Here is a 20242-nt window from a genome sequence, read left to right as displayed (position 1 = left end):
ACTCTGGACATTTCATATGAAGAGAATCATAAGATACATGGTCTTTCATACCACCTTCTTTCACTCAGCTTTTTTTTTTTTTTTTTGGAGTTTCATCTACGTTATGGTATGGATCAGTACTAGTGCATAGACTAGCCAAATTTCGAGTCCTCAACAGCCACATGTGGCTAATGGGTACAGTACTGGACAGCCTAGTTCTAGAACCAAAATGCTCCCCAATAAACAAACATACCATCCTTAAATAAGAGACCATGTTAAAGCCAGTACAGTGCTTAAAGAAATCCCATTTATGGGAGGTTAACACTTTCAGAGGTTTGGCACATTTTAAAATAACTGTTATAGTATATATAAAAACCATTAAGAAAAACTAAGAGTTCCCTTGTGGCACAGAGGATTAAGGATCTGGCGTTTATCACTTCAGGGGCTTGGGTTGCTGTCATGGCACAGGTTTGACTCCTGGCCTAGGAACTTCCACATGCCTCAGCCAAAAAAAAAGTTTGCTTTTTTTTTTTAATTTAACGTCATTAAGAAAAACTCGAAAGGTTATTAACTAAATCAAATTCTAAAATGGTTCAGCCTTCTTTTACTATATATGGAGTTCCCATTGTGGTTCACTGATAAGGAACCCAACTAATACCCCTGAAGATGCGGATTTGATCCTTGGCCTCGCTCAGTGGGTTAAGGATCCAGTGTTCCCCTGAGCTGTGGTGTAGGTCACAGACGCGGCTCAGATCCTACATTGCTGTGGCTATGGTGGAGGCCAGCAGCTATAGCTCTGATTCAACCCCCAGCCTAGGAACTTCCATATGCCACATGTGCGGCCCTAAAAATACACACACACAAAAAAAAAATTATAATGTTTTCCCACCTGATTCTAAGAATATCTTACTACCCTCATATCTTTGAATATATTTCTAATTTCTTCTATATCAAGAAAAGTATGATTGAGATTCTTAGGGAAAAAATAACTGTTCTGCAAAGTTAATTTTAAAATATATTTCACTTACTATCTTGTCTACCAGGAAAGAGAAAGTTGATTTATCCTACAAGGTAGACTGGAAGATATTCCATAGAAGTGACTTTATATAGTTTCTAGCAGCAGAAGACCTTAGTAAGATTTAATTTAATGAGTAATAACTTTAGTAAATAAATTTTCAAAGAATACTCTTTCCATTTTCTCACAGGAGAAGCAATTACAAGAGTATCCTTTATATATAAAAGCAATTATTGTTTGTACTCTAAGACAGACTTTTAAAAAAAAAATTAGTAAGAGGGTACGGGTAATGAAATCTTAGCTAATTCTGAGCTTCAGAAAATACTCATGTTTATTGTGAGATGACAATGCCACATTTTCCCTTACTTGTGTGCATGGATGATCTCTTTGCTCACGGCAGGGTAAAATTAAGTCACAGCATCTAAGAATGACCATAATAGACAGCTTGCAAGTGAAAACACAAAAAGGATAAAAGACAAGAACAAGGTCTCTAAAACTGCTGAGTGAACTTTTATCATAACTGAAAAAAGACTAATAGAGGTTTCTATTTCATTCCAAAAGTTTAAAACATAAGCAAGTTATAGGAACTTACATTTTGTACAGCCCTGGCAGTGATAAAGACAAAAATAAATGTATTCTTTTATTTGTGTCTTTAATATTTCTTAGTGACTTCTGAACATTCTCTGAAGAGGAATCAGGCCATGTTTAATTCTCTTATTTCCTTTAACTCTCTTATTTGTCAGGAGGCAAACTGAAAAAGAGCACTAGGCACAAAGCTGCCATAACATAAAAAAGCATTTTTTTTTAAAGTTTGGGTCCAAGTCAAGCAAATGCAATTTGGCATAGCATTTTTAAAGTTTGTTGTTTAGCACTTTGACCTAAATTACTTTCTTGTTAATTTTTAAAGCAACATTTTAAAAATTTACATCAAGGTTAAATTAAAACTCACAAGATACCAAGTCACAAGTTTACCCCAGGAAATCTATTGTCATTCCTTCCACCTAACAGCCAATCAAACTAAAATAAACCCGAGGACAACCCAAGTGGAAAGTATGAAAAGGGGTATAGGAGAGAGACGTCTTTACTTCAAACAGACTAACAACTAAAAGTAAGGTCCTGGGGAACTTTGGATATTAATTAATTAACTAATTTGGGGGTAATAAATTCATCACCAAACGCAGATTATGTACTTAAGCAGCGATGGTGCAGAAGCTGTTTTTCAACGCTTAGATTCTCCAAAAAAAAAAAAAAAAAGGCTTTGATTCTCAGGGGGCAGAAGACAGAAAGTTACAGTTTTAAAAGCAAAGGAGTAATAACGGAAAGATGTATTGAAAACAGAGTTCACACTAGCTTCTAGTCTTCTCTCCCCATTGTTTCTATGCCTTTTGGCTAAGACCAATCGTAGTCTTTTCGCTCCCCAAGCCTTCACCTGAAACGCCGCCTCTTCACAGCGGCCCCTCCCCATAACCCGCCCAGTCACAGAGCGCAAGCCCCACCCCCTGGGCTGAGGGCCGGGCAGAAACTCTGGCAAAATAAGGAAGCCTCTGGGAGCTGGCAAGCAGCCAACTTAAACTGGATGATTCCAGTTTAGGCTAGTTTTGAGTCACAAACAAGCAGTTCCTAGCTTTCCCCACAACATTCAGAGGCACTGGCTGCCCAGGCGGCACACGATGAGCTCTCCTCATTTGCTCTCATTGCTAAGCCTGCCTCGTTCTCATTTCCCTAGCAGCAGCAGATCTTAAATCAAAGCAGGGTTCCCAATACAGCAAATACGATCAGCTCAGCACTTGTTTCCAAGACAGACTGCCTCTTCCACCCAGAACAGTAATGCAAGCAACACCTACACCTCTCAAAAGCCTTACTGAAATGCTGTACTTGACAGAAGAAGAAAAATAGAAAGGACAGATCTATTTCTAGATATCCGTAATGGAAGTTAAGCCCACCAGAGCAATTAGAAAGCAAACACTTCCATTTTCCATATTTGGCATAAAAAAGGCTTGGCTGGTTAATATGACCCTTAAAGACCAAGGTGTGTAGCTTACTGCCCCAAAACAAAGTATAGCTATACAGTAGCCTAGAAAGGAATGTGTTTCCAAAATTTGGGCTCTTCAGTTTGCCTGCCACTGATGGGAATAGAAAAAAAAAATACTACCATTAAACTAAAACAAAATATTTATATAAATTAATGTGTACTGGTGGGTGTACTTCTCTCCAAAGCACACAAAGCTAAACATGTATTGTATGCTGCTAAACAGCCCCAAAACTACATTAATAGGGGGGAATGAGCAACTGCTACTTCTTTTGGAAAGTAAAAGTACTTAAGGCAGCCCCACTTACAATGAGACAAAATATAATGTGGATTTTTTTCCCTTTTTATGGCAGCACCAGCCACATATGGAAGTTCCGGGGCTAGGGAATGAATTGGAACTGCAACTGCCAACCTACACCACAGCCACAGCAACATCCAAGCTGAAGCTTGCAGCAATGCCGGATCCTTAACCGCACTGAGCGAGGCCAGGGATCAAACCCGCAGCCTCACGGACACTACATTGGGTCCTTAAACCTCTAAACAACAGTGGGAACTCCTTAACGTGGATTTCAAATCTAATAGTTTTGTCCAGGATTGCAGACATACTAATACGCCTTCTCCCTCCAAGTTTCTGCGTTTTTTTTCTTTTTCCACGGCATCAGCAGCATATGGAAGTTCCCAGGCCAGGGATCAATTGCCAGCTGCAGGTGCAACCTACACCACAGCTGTGGCAACACTGGATCCTAAACCCACTGTGCCGGGCAAGGGATCAAATCTGAGCCGACTGAAAAGACATCAGATCCATAACCCACTGCACTACAGTGGGAACTCCAAGAAGGTAACTTTTAAAAGAATTTATACCCCAATATTTTGGGGAAAGAATAATCACATAGTCAATAAAGCCATTCATCACAAATAAGAGTTGAAAATTTCAAAATAATTTAATATCTGGAAAGGTCCAGAGTAATGAATACATTTTATCCATAACGCTGATTTTTGGCAAGACATTCTCCCTTTTGATTATTTCATGTATCTAAAAAAAAGTAAAAATGAGGCAGAAGAAAATAATAAAACAGACCAAGAATGGCTGTGAAATCCAGAAATACATCAGCTACTTAATATTTAAAATGTAATATTTCACTCAGACTTAAGAGTATAGGAGTTCCCACTGTGGCACAGGAGATGACACTTGTGGCATAAGTCACAGGTGTGGCTCAGATTTGATCCCTGATCTGGGAACTTCCATGTGCCACGGGTGTGGCAAAAAAAAAAGTACATGTTTTCATTTTAAATAAAAAAATTAAGGGCAAAAATATAAAGAAACATCATTCCTGAGAATATCTGTTATCCTTGACTCTGGCTTCTTTCAAAGGCTTTTTGATAAATCTTCACTGTTCCTCCTTGAAAGTCCTCTGATTCGAAAACATACACTTCGTTTCTTATCTCTCAAATCAATAAATATCTAATCATTGATCATCGTATTTTAGTTAAATTTATGTTTCAATGGTCTCTGAGCACAGGTATCTTCTCTTTACACATTCAAAAAACAAAAATACCCTTTTTTTTTTTCTTTTTTTTTTTTTTTTGTCTTTTTAGGGCTGCACCTGCAGCACATGGAGGTTCCCAGGCTAGGGATTGAATCAGAGCTGTAGCCGCTGACCTGCAAGCCAAGTCTAAGACCAAGCCGAGTCTGCAACCTACACCACAGCTCACAACAATGCCAGATCCTTAACCCACTGAGCAACACCAAGGATCAAACCTACGTCCTCATGGATACTAGTCCTCATGCTTTCACTGAGCCATGACAAAAATACCATTTCAATTTAAGTGCTCATGTCAAACTGACAGATACAAACAGACTAGCAAAAAGGAGAAAGGCTTGTATTAGGCAATAAGCCAATTAAAAATTTTTTTTTTTTGGCCACACCTGAGGAATGTGGAAGGTTCCTGGACCAAGAATTGAACCCTCACCACAGCAGCAATGCAGTAACAACTCATTGGGCCACAAGAGAACTCCCAAGACCAGCTTAATTTCTATTCTAACTCCTGTCCTATGCAGCTACAAACAGAATGGGGCGGTGGGGGGGGGGGTCATGGTTCCTAATCACCAATTTCCTCAAAACCATTTACTTCAATTATATCATTTTTTCTGAGATTAAAAGGCATTATTTTTAGGAGTTCCCATTGTAGCACAGTGGAAATGAATCTGACTAGTATCCATGGGTTTGATCCCTGGCCTCACTCAGTGGATTAAGGATCTGGTGTTCTGTGAGCTGTGGTGTAGGTCACAGAATTGGCTGGGATCCTGAGTTGCTGTGGCTGTGGCATAGGCCAACAACTGCAACTCTGATTCAACCCCTAGCTTGAAAACTTCCTTATGCTGCAAATGCAGCCCTAAAAAAAGCAAAAGCAAAAAAAAGCAAAAAGAAAAAGAAAAAGAAGGCATCATTTTTAGTTTAATGATTTTCTTAAAAAAAAAAAAAAACCAAAAAAAAAAACCTGAATACAATCAATTTTGGCCCCGCAAACTATATCTGAGAATAAAGAATTACAGTGCAACAAAACAAATTTTGTTTCCAACTGAATCCAAAATTATGTCTACTATTCATTATCATAGATAAGATCACTTTTGATGATAAAATTTCAGACTTTTTTTGGGGGGGGGTCTTTTCAGGGCCACACCTGCAGCATAGGAAGGTTCCCAGGCTAGGGGTCGAATCAGAGGTGTAGCTGCCGGCCTACACCACAGCCACAGCAATTCGGGATCCGAGCCAAGTCTTCAACCTACACCACAACTCAAGGCAATGCTGGATCCTTAACCCACAAAGCAAGGCCAGGGATCGAACCCGAATCCTCACGGATACTAGTCAGCTTTGTTACCGCTGGCTGAGCCAGGATAGGAAATTACTGCTATTTAATAATGCCTTTTTTGTTTTTGTTTTTGTTTTAGAGCTGCACTTGGGGCCTATGGAAGTTCCCAGGCTAGGGATTGAATCAGAGCTGGGGCTGCCAGCCTATGCCATAGCCACAGCAACAAAGGATGCTTAACCCACTGACTGAGGCCAGGGATTGAACCAGCATCCTCATGGATACTAGCTGGGTTCATTTCCACTGAGCCACAACAGGAACTCCTAGTAATGCTTCTTTTTTTTATTTTTGTCTTTTTAGGACTGCACCCGCAGCACATGGAAGTTCCAACGCTAGGGGTCGAATTGGAGCTACAGCTGCCAGCCTATGCCACAGCCACAGCAACTTAGGATCTGAGCCAAGTCTTCAACCTACACCACAGCTCACAGCAATGCCGGATCCTTTACCCACTGAGCAACATCAGGGATCGAACCTGTGTTCTCATGGATACTAGTCAGATTCATTTCTGCTTAGCCACAACAGGAACTCCAAGACAAATGTGTTTTTATAAGTAAGTATTGCAACCATCATCCCTCCCAGAAATTATTAATTATTAATTTCTTTAACACCTTTAAGAAACTGACTCTTACACTTCATGTATATATTTGTGAAAACTGGTGCCATATCTGACAGTTCCTAGCACATAACACATATAAAAACAAACAGAGCCAGTTAATGAAATGAGCATTCCTTGCCCCAATCAACATTCTAAATAGTATGCTTATTTAGAAAAAGTATACTATCATTTTAATACAAGCAATGCCACCATATTCAGTAATCACTGGGAACCATCTTTTCAGCCTCATCTATGTTCTTTCAGGACGTTTCAGGGTAACAGCAATTCTGAAAATGTTTCTACATGACCTTGAAAGGAAATTCTTTCTCACCAACTAAATTAACTGCAAAACTTCCTCATGAAGTCATAGATGAAAGGATATTTGAATAAATCTTACCCCTCTAGAAAACTGTAATCCATAACATCTAGATCATTCATTCACAAAGTGAAAAGAAGATGGGATTGCCTTCAGTAAAGCTATAAAAATGCACCCAGTAGAACTGCTCTTTATAGAAAAAAAAAAAAAAAAAAAGCTTGTTATATTAGGGACTTTTTGCTAACATTTTTTTAGTTACAAGTGTCACACTCCTTTTAACTTTATCTGTTGTAAAAATCCAGAATTTGTTCAATATTCTGATTACTGTTTAACTATAATTCAGGTAAAAAAAAATTTTTTTTGATGGCCGCACTCAAGGAATATAGAAGTTCCCAGGCCAGGGACTGAATCTTAGCCAGACGCCGACCTACACCACAGCTGTGGCCAGCACTGGATCCTTTAACTCATTGTGCCAGCCTGGGGACTGAACCCATGCCTCTGCAGTGACCCAAGGCACTGCAGTAAGATTCTTAACCCACTAGCCATGGCAGGAACTCCAGATAAAATATTTTTAAATTGTCTAAGAAAAAAATTAATAGGGTTATGGAAGTTCTGATGCATTTTATTCAAAACAAATGATTTAAAATACACAAACATGTTGGAGTTCCCATCGTGGCTCAGTGGTTAACGAATCCGACTAGGAACCATGAGGTTGCAGGTTCGATCCCTGGCCTTGCACAGTGGGTTAAGGATCCTGCGTTGCCATGAGCTGTGGTGTAGGTTGCAGACGAGGCTCGGATCCCGCGTTGCTGCAGCTCTGGTGTAGGCCAGTGGCTACAGCTTCGATTAGACCCCTAGCCTGGGAACCTCCATATGCTGCAGGAGCAGCCCTAGAAATGGCAAAAAAGACAAAAAAATAAAATAAAATAAAACAAACATGTTCCACAAATAACACCAGCAATATGAAATACTTTTCATTTCCCTTTCAATAAAAAGTAAATCGTTCTAATAGAAATCTTATATATTGGACAAGAGAGGAGCATAAAGCATGTCATATCTTAATACAGTGTCAGAGCTGAAAAGTCTGATTGCTTGCAGATCTTATCCCTTTCCTGTTACTTTAAACAAACACTACAAAGGCTACTTCATGTTAGTTTTCCTGATCTAGAAATGATTTTATTTGTATGTCTTTCGCTTCCCTTTCCTATCCTCCAATCTTCTTCCTTGTATCTTCCAACTTAAGACAAAAGAAATTCTAATAATATAATAAACTATACAAGGAAAAATTCAGGAAATTTCATTCCATACAGTTTTGTGGGGTTTTTTGGGTTTTTTTGCTTTTTAGGGCCACACCTTCAGCATATGGAGGTTCCAGGCTAGGGGTCGAATCAGAGCTACAGCTACCGGCCTACACCACAGCCATAGCAACGTGGGATCCAAGCCATGTCTGCAACCTACACCACAGCTCAAGGCAACACCAGATCCTTAACGCACTGAGCAAGGCCAGGGATCGAACCCGAAACCTCAAGGTTCCTACTCGGATTCGTTAACCACTGCCCCACGATGGGAACTCCTCATGTAGTTATTCTGATTACTACATTTGTTTTAAGGGTTTCTATCTAAATGCCTATTTTTGTGATTAGAAAGAATAAAAGTCTGTAGTTAGCTGACTTTTTTTTTTTTTTAGGGTCACACTCTCAGCATATGGAAGCTTCTAGGCTAGGGTTGAAATTGGAGCTACAGGCGCTGGCCTACACCACAGCCACAGCAACACCAGATCTGAGCCTTGTCCGTGACCTATATGACAGCTCATGGCAATGCCGGATCCCTGACCCACTGAGCAAGGCCAGGGATCAAACCCTCATCCTCATGGATACTATTTGGGCTCGTTACCATTGAGGCACAATGGGAACTCCTGACATACTCTTCTTCAGATGAACCAAAAGGATTCAGCAGAACAAAAAGAAAGGAGTTCCCATCGTGGCGGTGCAGGTTTGATCCCTGGCCTCGCCCATGGGGTTAAGGTTCCAGCATTGCCGTGAGCCGTGGTATAGGTTGCAGATGTGGCTCAAATCCTGCATTGCTGTGGCTATGGTGTAGGCCGGCTGCTATATCTCTGATTAGACCCCTAGCCTAGGAACCTCCATGTGCTGTGGGTTCGGTCCTTAAAAGGGGGGGGGGGTGTTCCCTGGTGGCTCAGTGGGTTAAGGATTGAGCACTGTCACTGCTGTGGCACAAGTTCAATCCCTAGAGGGGGAGCTTCCACATGCCACAAGTGTGGCCCCCCCCAAAAAAAAGAAAGAAAAAGGTTAAGTCAACTACAATATAAAAAATAAAAATCATAAAAAAGAAAAAGGCTGAGAAATCAACTACGATAGAAAAAATTAAGATTATATAAAAGGCTGAGAGACATCCAAAGTATTTTTAAGGGTTCAGAAGATGGGACTGCCTTTGGTAAAGCTGGAAAAAAAGGCCATGGACACTCAAGATTAATTTAATTAGATATTAACTTTTAATTACACATATGTAGATTTTGTTTTGGATTAGCCATAGCCAGTGTTTAATCCAAACGGGCTCTACTCCTAGGGCTCCATACCACCAGCTATCTTATTTCATAAATTTGATGCACAAAAAAAGCACTATTTGTTGGAGTCCCCTTGTGATGCGGCAGGTTAAGAATTCAGCATTGTCACAGCTGTGGCACAGGTTCGATCCCTGGGCCAGGAACTTCCATATGCTACAGGTGCAGCCAAAAAAAAAGGCAAGTTATGTTACATAAATGGATGAGTGAATATAAACTCAAAAGTTAAACTTAGCCCCCCCCCCCAAAAAAAGGTAAGGAAATAACCATGGGGGAAGGGATGCAAGAACAAAAGGTTTTGGATTATCTAAATCTCAACTCCCTCCCATTACCTTTTTCTCCATTTCCCCCTCACTGATTCTGTAAAGCTTTATAGGATGCAGAATCAAGGGCTAAGGGCAGCCACCACCCTTTTCATCAATCTGGTAGAGACTATGGATCACTTTTCAGAATAATGTCCCTAAATGCATAAAATAAGATAAATTGGAATTAAAAGAAAATGAATTATATGGACATATTATTAAAATGTTTTAATTTTTTGATATAGGAATGTCTCTTTAGTAACATTAAATAGCAATATCTAGCACTGAATTTAATAACTCTTTTCCAGTAATAATCAACATAAGCCCAATTTTGAGATATCTGTACTACAGTAATAATAAATTACTTGTGTATTTATATTGAGAACGAAGTAAATCATACTGTTAATTTACTAGTTTTTGTTGCCTACTTTTATACTGGGAGGTAATAAGGCTTAATTCAGTTTCAAGTTAGTAAAAAGATGTAATTTTTCCCCCATCCAAGTTCAGGGACCCTGAGCCAGCCTAAACATCTTTAGCTGTGATCAAAGTAAACAACTGAGAAACAAACCTCAGTTAAAACTACTTCCTTCATGTTGTGGCTCAGCAGAAGGAACCTGACTAGTATCCATGAGGGCATGGGTTCGACCCCCCGCCTCACTCAGTGGGTTAAGGATCCAGTGTTGCCATGAGCTCTTGTGCAGGTTGCAGACTTGGCTCAGATACCATGTTACTGTGGCTGTGGTATAGGCCGGCAGCTACAGCACCAATTCAACCCCTAGCCTGGGAACTACCATATGCAGAGAGTGCAGCCCTAAAAAGACAAAAAAAAAAAAAAAAACTACTTCAATATAGCAGGGAAGGATATTATGAACTAATTTAATTTCAACAAACTCTGCAATTTCTTTAGCCTGTATTAAAGAAAATTCTTACATGACAGGAAAAAACCACCACCACCAAGAACCAATAATAGGAAACTATAGAAATAAAATATGTTCATCTTCAACCAAGGGCTTTTAAAATAAATGCTTTTGTGAAATTTATGTTTTTTCTTTTTTTTATTTTTTATTTTTTTCTTTTTGCTATTTCTTGGGCCGCTCCCGCAGCATATGGAGGTTCCCAGGCTAGGGGTCGAATTGGAGCTGTAGCCCTCGGCCTACGCCAGAGCCACAGCAACGCGGGATCCGAGCCGTGTCTGCAACCTACACCACAGCTCACGGCAACGCCGGATCGTTAACCCACTGAGCACGGGCAGGGACCGAACCCGCAACCTCATGGTTCCTAGTCGGATTCGTTAACCACTGCACCACGACGGGAACTCCCAAATTTATGTATTTAAAGTTTTGTTTGGAAAAATAAAAGCTGACTCCCTAACTGACCAAGACAGAGAAAGAAAGAGACAAACAGAAGCACAAGGATGCACATAGGAAAGCTTGTAACATTAAGCCCCCATTCTCACCAGTTAAATACTGTGAACAGTTTGGCAGAAACAGTAGATATATCATTTATAAGGATTTCGCAACTAGACTGTCATCAATCCTATGTCTATTCATTTGAAATGCAATGCTAGGAATCTACACCAAAGCTGTAGCAATTAAGAGGGATGGTGGATGATTAACCTCCCAGTCAGTCATACAGACAGTATAGAAACTTATTTCTATAGATAAAACCAGGCTGTAGTTTGTCTACTATAATATGCTGATTTTAAACCTTTTTTTGGCTTTTTGTTATCTCTTTGGGCCGCTCCCGCGGCATATGGAGGGTTCCCAGGCTAGGGGTCGAATCGGAGCTGTAGCCACCAGCCTACGCCAGAGCCACAGCAATGCGAGATCCGAGCCGCGTCTGCAACCTACACCACAGCTCACGGCAACGCTGGATCGTTAACCCACTGAGCAAGGGCAGGGATCAAACCCGCAACCTCATGGTTCCTAGTTGGATTCGTTAACCACTGCGCCACGACGGGAGCTCCGATTTTAAACATTTTTAAAGAACCTGGAATGTCACCACTCCACAACCAAGTTTAAAGATTACAAAATAGAACTTAATTTTCCAAAAGGGCAATGAACACTCTGAATTGATATAACATCTCAAAATACTACATTCTGAAATCAACAAGGAAAAGAGGACATTTGGTAAAAGAGGGGATGAACCCAGGGATAATGAATATGCTCTGAACACCGAAGGATTTTATTTCTCTGTACTTGCTTCAGTCATAATATAATGACCAAATCTTTTAACTATTTATCAATTCTGCTTTAACCTTCATGTTAATTAAGAATCATATCTAAGTATTTCAACTATTTGCTGACATACTGGGAGACAGGCAATACACTTGACTGGCTCTTCAGTGTGCACAAGGGAAGACCTGGCCCTGTTCTTACAGGATGGCACCAAAGGCTCATCATTTGGTTATATTTTCAAAAAGTTCATTCTGTGGTTCATAAATCAACATAATCTGGTTCTCAATACTATGTCCCTCCTACCTGTCCCAAGTTAGGCACTCTCATGGTCCAAGCTTTCCTTCTCCGAGATACTGAAATGGTCTCCTAACCGGAATCTCAGCCTTTCCTGTTCTAAGACACCAGATGCCTCTCTAAAGCACAGATCTCAACAAGCTACTTCCCTTCTCAAAACCCTTCAACAGTTCATCTCTGCATAAAGAATAAAACCCAAAAGCATCAGCATGGTTAAGTCATTCTAAATTATTTGCTGTTCTCAAAACATTCTTCCACCCACCTGTATCTATTCAAGTTGTTCCTTCTGCCCACAATGTTCCCTGTCTAGCCTAAAATTCATCTCGGCTTGCTGAAGTCCTACATATCCTTCATAGCCCTAAATCATAAAAATTTCCAGCCCTAAGTATGAATCAGGCAGCTGACAGAAGAGGAAATATTCTCTACAGTTGTAATTTAGTCCCCATGTAAATTTTCCAAGCTCATCCTGCATTTGTGGCAGTTATCATTCAGAACGTAAATATTCAGAAGCATATAAGTGTTTCTTTTGATTATATAAACAGGGATTACCTCCATCGAATTCATCAGATCACCTCTGGGTTCAAGTTTTTGAGCCCACAGTGCCAAGGGCCAGATCCAAAACACTGTAATTCCCACCAAAATACAATGCCATCCTGAAGGGCTTGAATCATGTTTCTCCTTTAACTTCCAACACTTACACAATCAGTTAGCTTTTGAAAAAGTTTTGATCCTATGGAATGCAGTGCCATCCCTTTAGTGGGGTAGGTTTACGGAAACTAAAACTTGAGTATCTTAGGCAATTCTATGTAGAAAAAGGTGAATCATGACAAGATTTTATAATCAGTTTATAGAATTCAAATGAATACTGTCAATCAACAATATACTGAAAGAAATCAAAAAAGTTAAGGATTTCATTAATGTCACAGAGCTGCAAAGCTGGAGCCAAAACTTAACTCTCCTGACTTCCTAAGCTAAGTGCTTATTTCATTATACAATGCTACATCTTCCAGATGGTTGAATTATATCTAAATAGACAGATGTATAAAATGTTTCCATTTATTATTTTGAATTAGAAAATTTAGGAGACCTAAAAGGAGCCATTCATCAATTACATGATCATTTACTTTTTTAAAATTAATTCTAAGCAGGCAATACTAAAGGAGGAGAATTCCTACTCTGGCACAGTGTTTATGCAGCAGCTCAGGTGGCTGTGGATGAGTGGGTTTGATCCCTGGCCTGGCACAGTGGATTAAAGGATCCAGTGTTGCCCCAGCTGCAGCTTGGATTAAATCTCTGGCCCAGAAACTTCCATATGCTGTGGATACAGCCAATTAAAAAAAGGAAAATACTGGAGTTCCCGTCGTGGCTTGGTGGTAACAAAGCCAACTAGGATCCATGAGGCTGTGGGTTCAATCCCTGGCCTCACTCAGTGGGTTAAGTATCAGAGTTGCCGTGAGCTATGCTATAGGTTGCACACACAGCTCAGATCCCACGTGGCTGTGGCTGTGGTGTAGGCCAGCAGCTGTAACTCCAATTAGACCCCTAGCCTGGGAACTTCCATACGCCACAGGTGTGCCCCCCAACCCCCCCCCCGCCAAAAAAAAAAAAAAAAAGACTAAAGGAAAAATAACCTAACTTAATCAAGTCAGAGAATTTCTATCTTGTAATTTTTTTTTTCTTCTTTTGGCCAAATCTGTGGCATACGGAAATTCCCAGGCTGGGGACTGAACCTGAGCCAGACTGTGACAATACCAAATCTTTAACCACTAGGCCACTGGGGAACTCCTATATCTTATAAATTTAAAATACAAACCACCGGGGTTCTCAGCTGTGGTACAACAGAATTGGCAGCGTCTCTTCAGTACTAGGACACAGTTTTGATAACCAGCCCAGCACAGTGGGTTAAGGATCTGGTGTTGCCACAACTGCGGCATAGGATGCAATTGCAACTCAGATCTGATCCCTGGCCTGGGAATTCCACATGCCATGGAGCAGCCAAAAATAAATAAATAAAATAAAAATAAAATAAAGTAGATACCATCTAAATTTAAAATTAGAATATCTGGGATTAAAAGGTTGAATAACAATAACTAGAAATGGGAAATACTCAAAGAATATCAACATCTATAGCAGTAGGAATAATTATAGCTAGCAATTATTAGAAGCAGTATGTATTCAACATATTGGGTATCAAGCTAAGCACTTTACATATTTTCTCCTTTCAATCTTCACAATAACTTTATGAAGCACGGTTCTTATAAAAGATGAAAAAGCTGAGACCCAGAGAGCTTAAAGAACCTGTCTAAAATTATAAAAGTAGTAAGCTATACCATCTATCTTGATCTATGACTTCAAAACCCATAACCATAACTTCCAAGCTGTTTGCTGTTAAGGGTACTTGCAATTTATTATGTTATCTTTGGAAAAAAACTCCTTTGGAAAAAACTCCTAAATCATGAAATTAGCTTACTCAGCCTTAGTGAACAGCAAAGCTACAACCTGAATTTTAAAAAAGCTTTCTGGAATTCCGGCTGTGGCACAACGGGATGGACAGAGTCTCTGCAGCGCCAGGACAAAGGCTGGATCCCTGACCCAGCAGAGCAGGTTAAAGGACCCCGTATTGCTCCAGCTGTGGTATAGGTCACAACTGTGGCTCCGGTATGATCCCAGGACCGGAAACTCCATACACCATGGGGTGGCCAAAGAAAGTTTTCCAACTTGAGTTTACAAATTGACTACCACCTTGATGTTAAAATTAGTTAAAATGTACATAAATCAATTTAGTCATTGATAATAAAAGTGTCAATGATATATTTCACCAATACATCTTTACTCAAACAGCTTTTATAAATTTTCAACCAAAATAATAGAAACAGTATCATATACCTAAGAAATCAAGAACTTTAAAAAAATACCACACATTGTGGCACAATATTTGCTCCACATGAGTAAAGTTACCATTGTTCTTCCTTTCTGGCAATTTTAATATTGAACATCTAGAGGAAAAAGTGTTTACAAATCATCATTTAGCTTCCGGTACTTGGCAGAATGATTAATTCAACAGCCACAAAGCTAATCAAAGTTTCTTCACTCATTATATGCAGACCCAAGATTATTTTCTCTTAAAAATATTACTATACTAAAAACCAGTACCACTGATCATAGTGAATTTGTGACAATTTATTCAACAGCTTGTCTGTTATAACAAAAGGCTGTTAACCTACCTGTCACTGCTGGTACTACTGCTGCTGCTGATTGAATCACTACTGGAGGATCTACTCCTAGAGCCGCTGCCGCTAGGGGACCTTGTGGGTCTAGACGCTTGGCTAGCCAGCCTCTGAGGAGACTGATTTCTAGACTGGGATGAATGTGGTGACCGACTCCTGCTGTGCTGGTAATTCCGCTCTGGCCTTCTGCCTCGTACCTCCCGGGTAATATCATCCCTGTAGATATCCCTGTGTACCACACTGGGCAGTGTAAACTGCTCCCGAGCCCTAGGTTCGTATCGGGGGTCATGAGCATCAAAACGGTTTGGACTTCGACTCCGAGAAGTATAATAGAGCCCATGTTGTAAAGTCCGCTCTCGAGGATCTCTATAGTAATCCTGATCGTAATGTCTTGTCCGATCAAATCCTCCCGTCCCCCGTTCATGGTGTCCATAGGCACTATGTTCATAAGCACGCTCCCTGTTATCTGAAGCCCTGCATTTAGGAGGGGGGGAAAAACATTTAATCAATCAGAAAGGGGAAAGCAAAACTAAAAGCAAGTCATGCAAACATTCACTTCAGCACTGTCTTTGTCTTTGCTGGTCATTTTTGAAACAGCATTAACCTACTTAGTAAGCATACACTAACAAGCTTAACATTTTACTTGACTCCAAAAATTATCTTCACAGCTGAGCAATCACTGTTGTAATGGTATATTGGGCTTTCATGACTAGTGTTCCGAAAATCCGTTGCTCTTTTTATCAGGGATTTTCTGGCTTACATATGGAAATATACATATGCCATCTCCTTTTTATTTTAGATTTAGTGGAACAAGAAGAGACTATCATTGTAATATCAAAGTCTTCTATACCTTCATCTGATTAAAATATATAAGAAACTCTATTTACTGTGCAAATATATTTCAGGCAAAATTTCCATGAGAGATATATACATATAAATATTTGTATTTAGATATATATATTTTTTTTATTTATTTTTGCTTTTTAGGGCCGCACCTGAGGCACGTGGAGGTTCCCAGGCTAGGGGTCTAAATGGAGCTATAGCTGCCTTCACCACAGCCACAGCAATGCCAGATCCGAGCCACGTCTGCGACCGACACCACAGCTCACAGCAACGCTGGATCCTTAAACCACTGAGCGAGGCCAGGGATTGAACCCGCAACCTCATGGTTCCTAGTTGGATTCGTTTCCAATGCGCCACAATGGGAACTCCTCCATGATGTATTTTAAACACAGACATGAAAGCCCCATTGGAATGCATGCCCATGTCCCAGCAGTAGGAGGGCATTTTCTAAGTATGGAAAAAATTTAAGTATAGCTTTTCTTATTAAATTTCAATTTATCGGATAATTATAAAAATTACTAAATTATGTAAACTGCTGTGCCCAAATGATCACATTGAATAATAAAGGTGGAATCTTAAAAAGAAAAAATCAAACCAAAAAACCACTTAAGACATCAAAATATTGGGTTGCCACATGCTATTCTCTGATAAACTTAAAGAATAATACTTATTTTATTTCCTTTTGTTATCGAATTCCACATAATTTTTTAAATGCCTATTTCATGATTCAATTTGCTAATGTATATACTTAATAGTTACAGGAAATATATTCTCTTAGGGTTTTACTATACTCATAAATTGCCTATGATGAAATAATGCAACTTTGGGAACTGTAAGATACGATAAATAAAGATTGCTATTAGCAATGGTTTAACTCATTTTTTTTTTCTTTAGGGCATGAATACTTGTCAACCTGAGAGGACAAAAACTGTTGCATGTACAATTACACACATGCAATTAAGTTTCAATATTAAAAATCAATCCCAATCCTATAAAGAAATCTTAAATTCTCTAATTAAGACAGTTCCTAAAAGACCATTTCATTTGAATCTCAAACTTGAGGTTGAGTTTCTTCTCAACCTTTCTTTTGGATCTATCTTCTATCAAAAGTGAATAAGGCATCATGAAAGATACAGAAGAATTAGGATCTCTCCAAAGAAGAAAATATGGCAAACTATTACAACTAATACTATGTTGATAATATATGCTTAGATTCCAAATCTCTCCACTAACCTTCATTTTCATCCACCATTTCACTTAGTAGCAACTATACCTTCTCTTAGGTTGTTTTTGCTTTTTGCTGCTATTATGAAAAGCAACTGGCATGGCAAAAAATTCAGTATTAGCTTTCCTACTTAAATGTATTAAATGACTTTCTCTTTTTTATCCACTATGTTTTTGGAGTTTGGATAGATACTTCCATGTCTAACAAACAAGCAGGGTTTCCTCTCAGACTTAAGAGAAAATTTCATAAATAATTCAATGACTACCCTATCAAATGTTAATCAGTAAGAGCTGTTATTAATGATATAATAGAAGCAATAGGCAATAGTTCTAGGAGAATTAACTGCTACAGCTGATATTTTATAAATACACAAGTTCTTATTCATTAGGAAGATACGGAAGGCAGGCACAAGAGCTAGCAGAACTGAAATCTAATAGCTATTCTTTGATTCATCTATTAGTACTAAACAATTCTAGAGTTAGTGGGAAAAAAAGAAAAGTTTGACTTGGGTTAAGAGAGGGGCTAATATACACAGGTCAGGACATACCAACCTTTTCCAAGTGTGGAAACACGACCTATAATCCCAATTAAATCTAGGGAGAGAATTGTGAACATAACTTCCCCAATTTTGGCCCCTCTTATGGGGGTAATCCACCTTCTTAATGGGCAAGGGTGTCAAATGATATTTAGATGAACCACAAGGAAAAAAAATCTTAATGACCAGATAAAATAATTCCACTGGAAGCAAGCAGTCCCAGACAAACTGTAACTCTCAAACCCCCAGACTTCTTTCTTGAGATAGTAGAAAATTATAAATTGATCCACATTCACAAAAATTTCCAGCCCTAAGTATGAATCAGGCAGCTGACAGAAGAGGACACATCCTCTACGATTCCACCAAATGAAGAAGACACGGTTGCTCGCCAAGAGTTCGCCTTTGTAGCCATCCAGCACAGTCAGTTTTGATTGCTGTATCCACAACTGATGGTCACCATGTTTTCAAAGCTAAAGTACCTTAATTAGCCAGCAACTTGCTTAAGAAACAAGATAATAATCCTCTTCTCCTGGGCTAATGGAATCTTGACTGTATGACATCCCATACATTCCAGCAATTAGAAAAGAATGGCTATATTCCAGGATTTAGGAACGTCCGTCATCTCGATTTTTTCCCCATGCCATCAAGGAGTATAATTCCAACATGGAAAATGTGTAGATCCAAAATGGAAAAATCAAGCATTGCCTTCACTCTTCTTCATCCAAGTACATATTTCCAGGTTTAAATATTGTTTGTAGAATCCAAGAGGTTGAATCATATGGTCTGCTAGGTTTTTTGGTGACAATCCAATTCATTTGTACACTTGATGTAGTGAAAACTGAGAAGCAGAGATCAACTTCTAAAAGAATCTGTAGGCACTAATATTCCAGAAATATTCCAATTAGTACAACCAGAAAATCTGCAGCCAAGTAGCTCCATCAGGTAGAAGGGATATATCCAAGGAAGGCCTTAACATTATCCAAGAGAAGGAATAATTAATTCTAGAAGACAGGTAACTCCAAAAATGACGCTGCCATACAAAATCTTCCACCATTTTAGATCTCAGGAGTAGATATCCAACCAGCTGCAGGAAATATCCTCTATGATTCCATAAGATACCAGCCACTGGGATAGAAATCACTTCCGTTTCCAACCCAAAATAGGAAACATTGAGAATGCCCAAAACTTTAAATCCATCTGGGGCCCCTAAATATGAGTTTCTGTTTCTCACCATATCAAATACAAAATACCTGCCTACAGAAACCTTGGAACTTACCCATCAAGTCTCCGCTCATAACGTCCTTCTCGTGCATGAAGTGATGGTGGGGGGCCATAAGCAGGCCCCCCACCACCTCCTCTGAACCCAGAAACCTCTCTACTACGAGATGCTATGGAAACTGTATCATCCAATCCCCGAGCAGCACTTGGAATGGTGCCTGGTTCATTATAATCCGTGCGTAGGTCTCTATCTCCCATTTTGTTGACTGAGTTGTGAGCTTTCTGTGCACTTTTGATGTCCACAAAATCCACAAAGGCAGCCACTCCTCCTTCAGAACCCCTCTTGGGGAGAATTTTGACACTTTCCACACGGCCATATCTGAAAAAAATAAAGTGAATATTACTGTTGCATAGCAATAATTTTCCAAAAATAGTTTTTGAAAATGTTTCTTACTTTTAAACAATTTACATTATGTATGTATGGGAGAAGGGTTGCAGAATGACATTTAAAATGGCTTTTACACTCACATTTTACTTTTTTGAGGCAAATATTTACAAATGTTTTAACTACATTATTTTATTGCCCTCTTTTTAAATATAGTATTTACTAAACTACCTTCCACCTTTCTAGAACACTTAGCTGAAATGAATCAGAAATTTTAAGGAATTTTTGCCTTCTAAAAAAGGATACTAGGGAGCTCCCTTTGTGGCCCAGTGGTTAACGAACCCGACTAGGAACCATGAGGATGCAGGTTCGATCCCTGGCCTTGCTCAGTGGGTTAAGGATCAGGCGTTGCTGTGAGCTGTGGTGTAGGAGAGCAGCTGCAGCTCAGATTTGACCCCTATCCTGGGAACTTCCATATGCTGTGGGTGCGGCCCTAAAAAAGAAAAAGAAAAAAAAAAAGGATACTATACCTAAGATAACCACAGTAATCAAAGTAACTTATAAATCCTAAAAGTACAAACTATTCCTAGAAGTAGTTATTTTACTTCATTTTAATTTAATTCATTAAGTGAAAATGATCTTACTGAAAAAAT

General features: G+C 39.3%; 1 protein-coding gene across 1 annotated transcript in view; it reads right to left on the bottom strand.

Annotated features, from left to right (window-relative positions):
• SPEN (spen family transcriptional repressor) overlaps nucleotides 1-20242 on the bottom strand; it is a 91904-nt gene that overhangs the window by 48985 nt on the left and 22677 nt on the right. The window contains 2 exon segments of the mRNA XM_021095393.1: nucleotides 15381-15857; nucleotides 19263-19583. Of these exon segments, the coding sequence (XP_020951052.1) occupies nucleotides 15381-15857; nucleotides 19263-19583 (798 nt within the window).

Source organism: Sus scrofa, chromosome 6, assembly GCF_000003025.6.
Source record: "Sus scrofa isolate TJ Tabasco breed Duroc chromosome 6, Sscrofa11.1, whole genome shotgun sequence".
NCBI classification, from domain to species: Eukaryota; Metazoa; Chordata; class Mammalia; order Artiodactyla; family Suidae; genus Sus; species Sus scrofa.
This window is presented reverse-complemented; position numbering and strand designations above follow the sequence as displayed.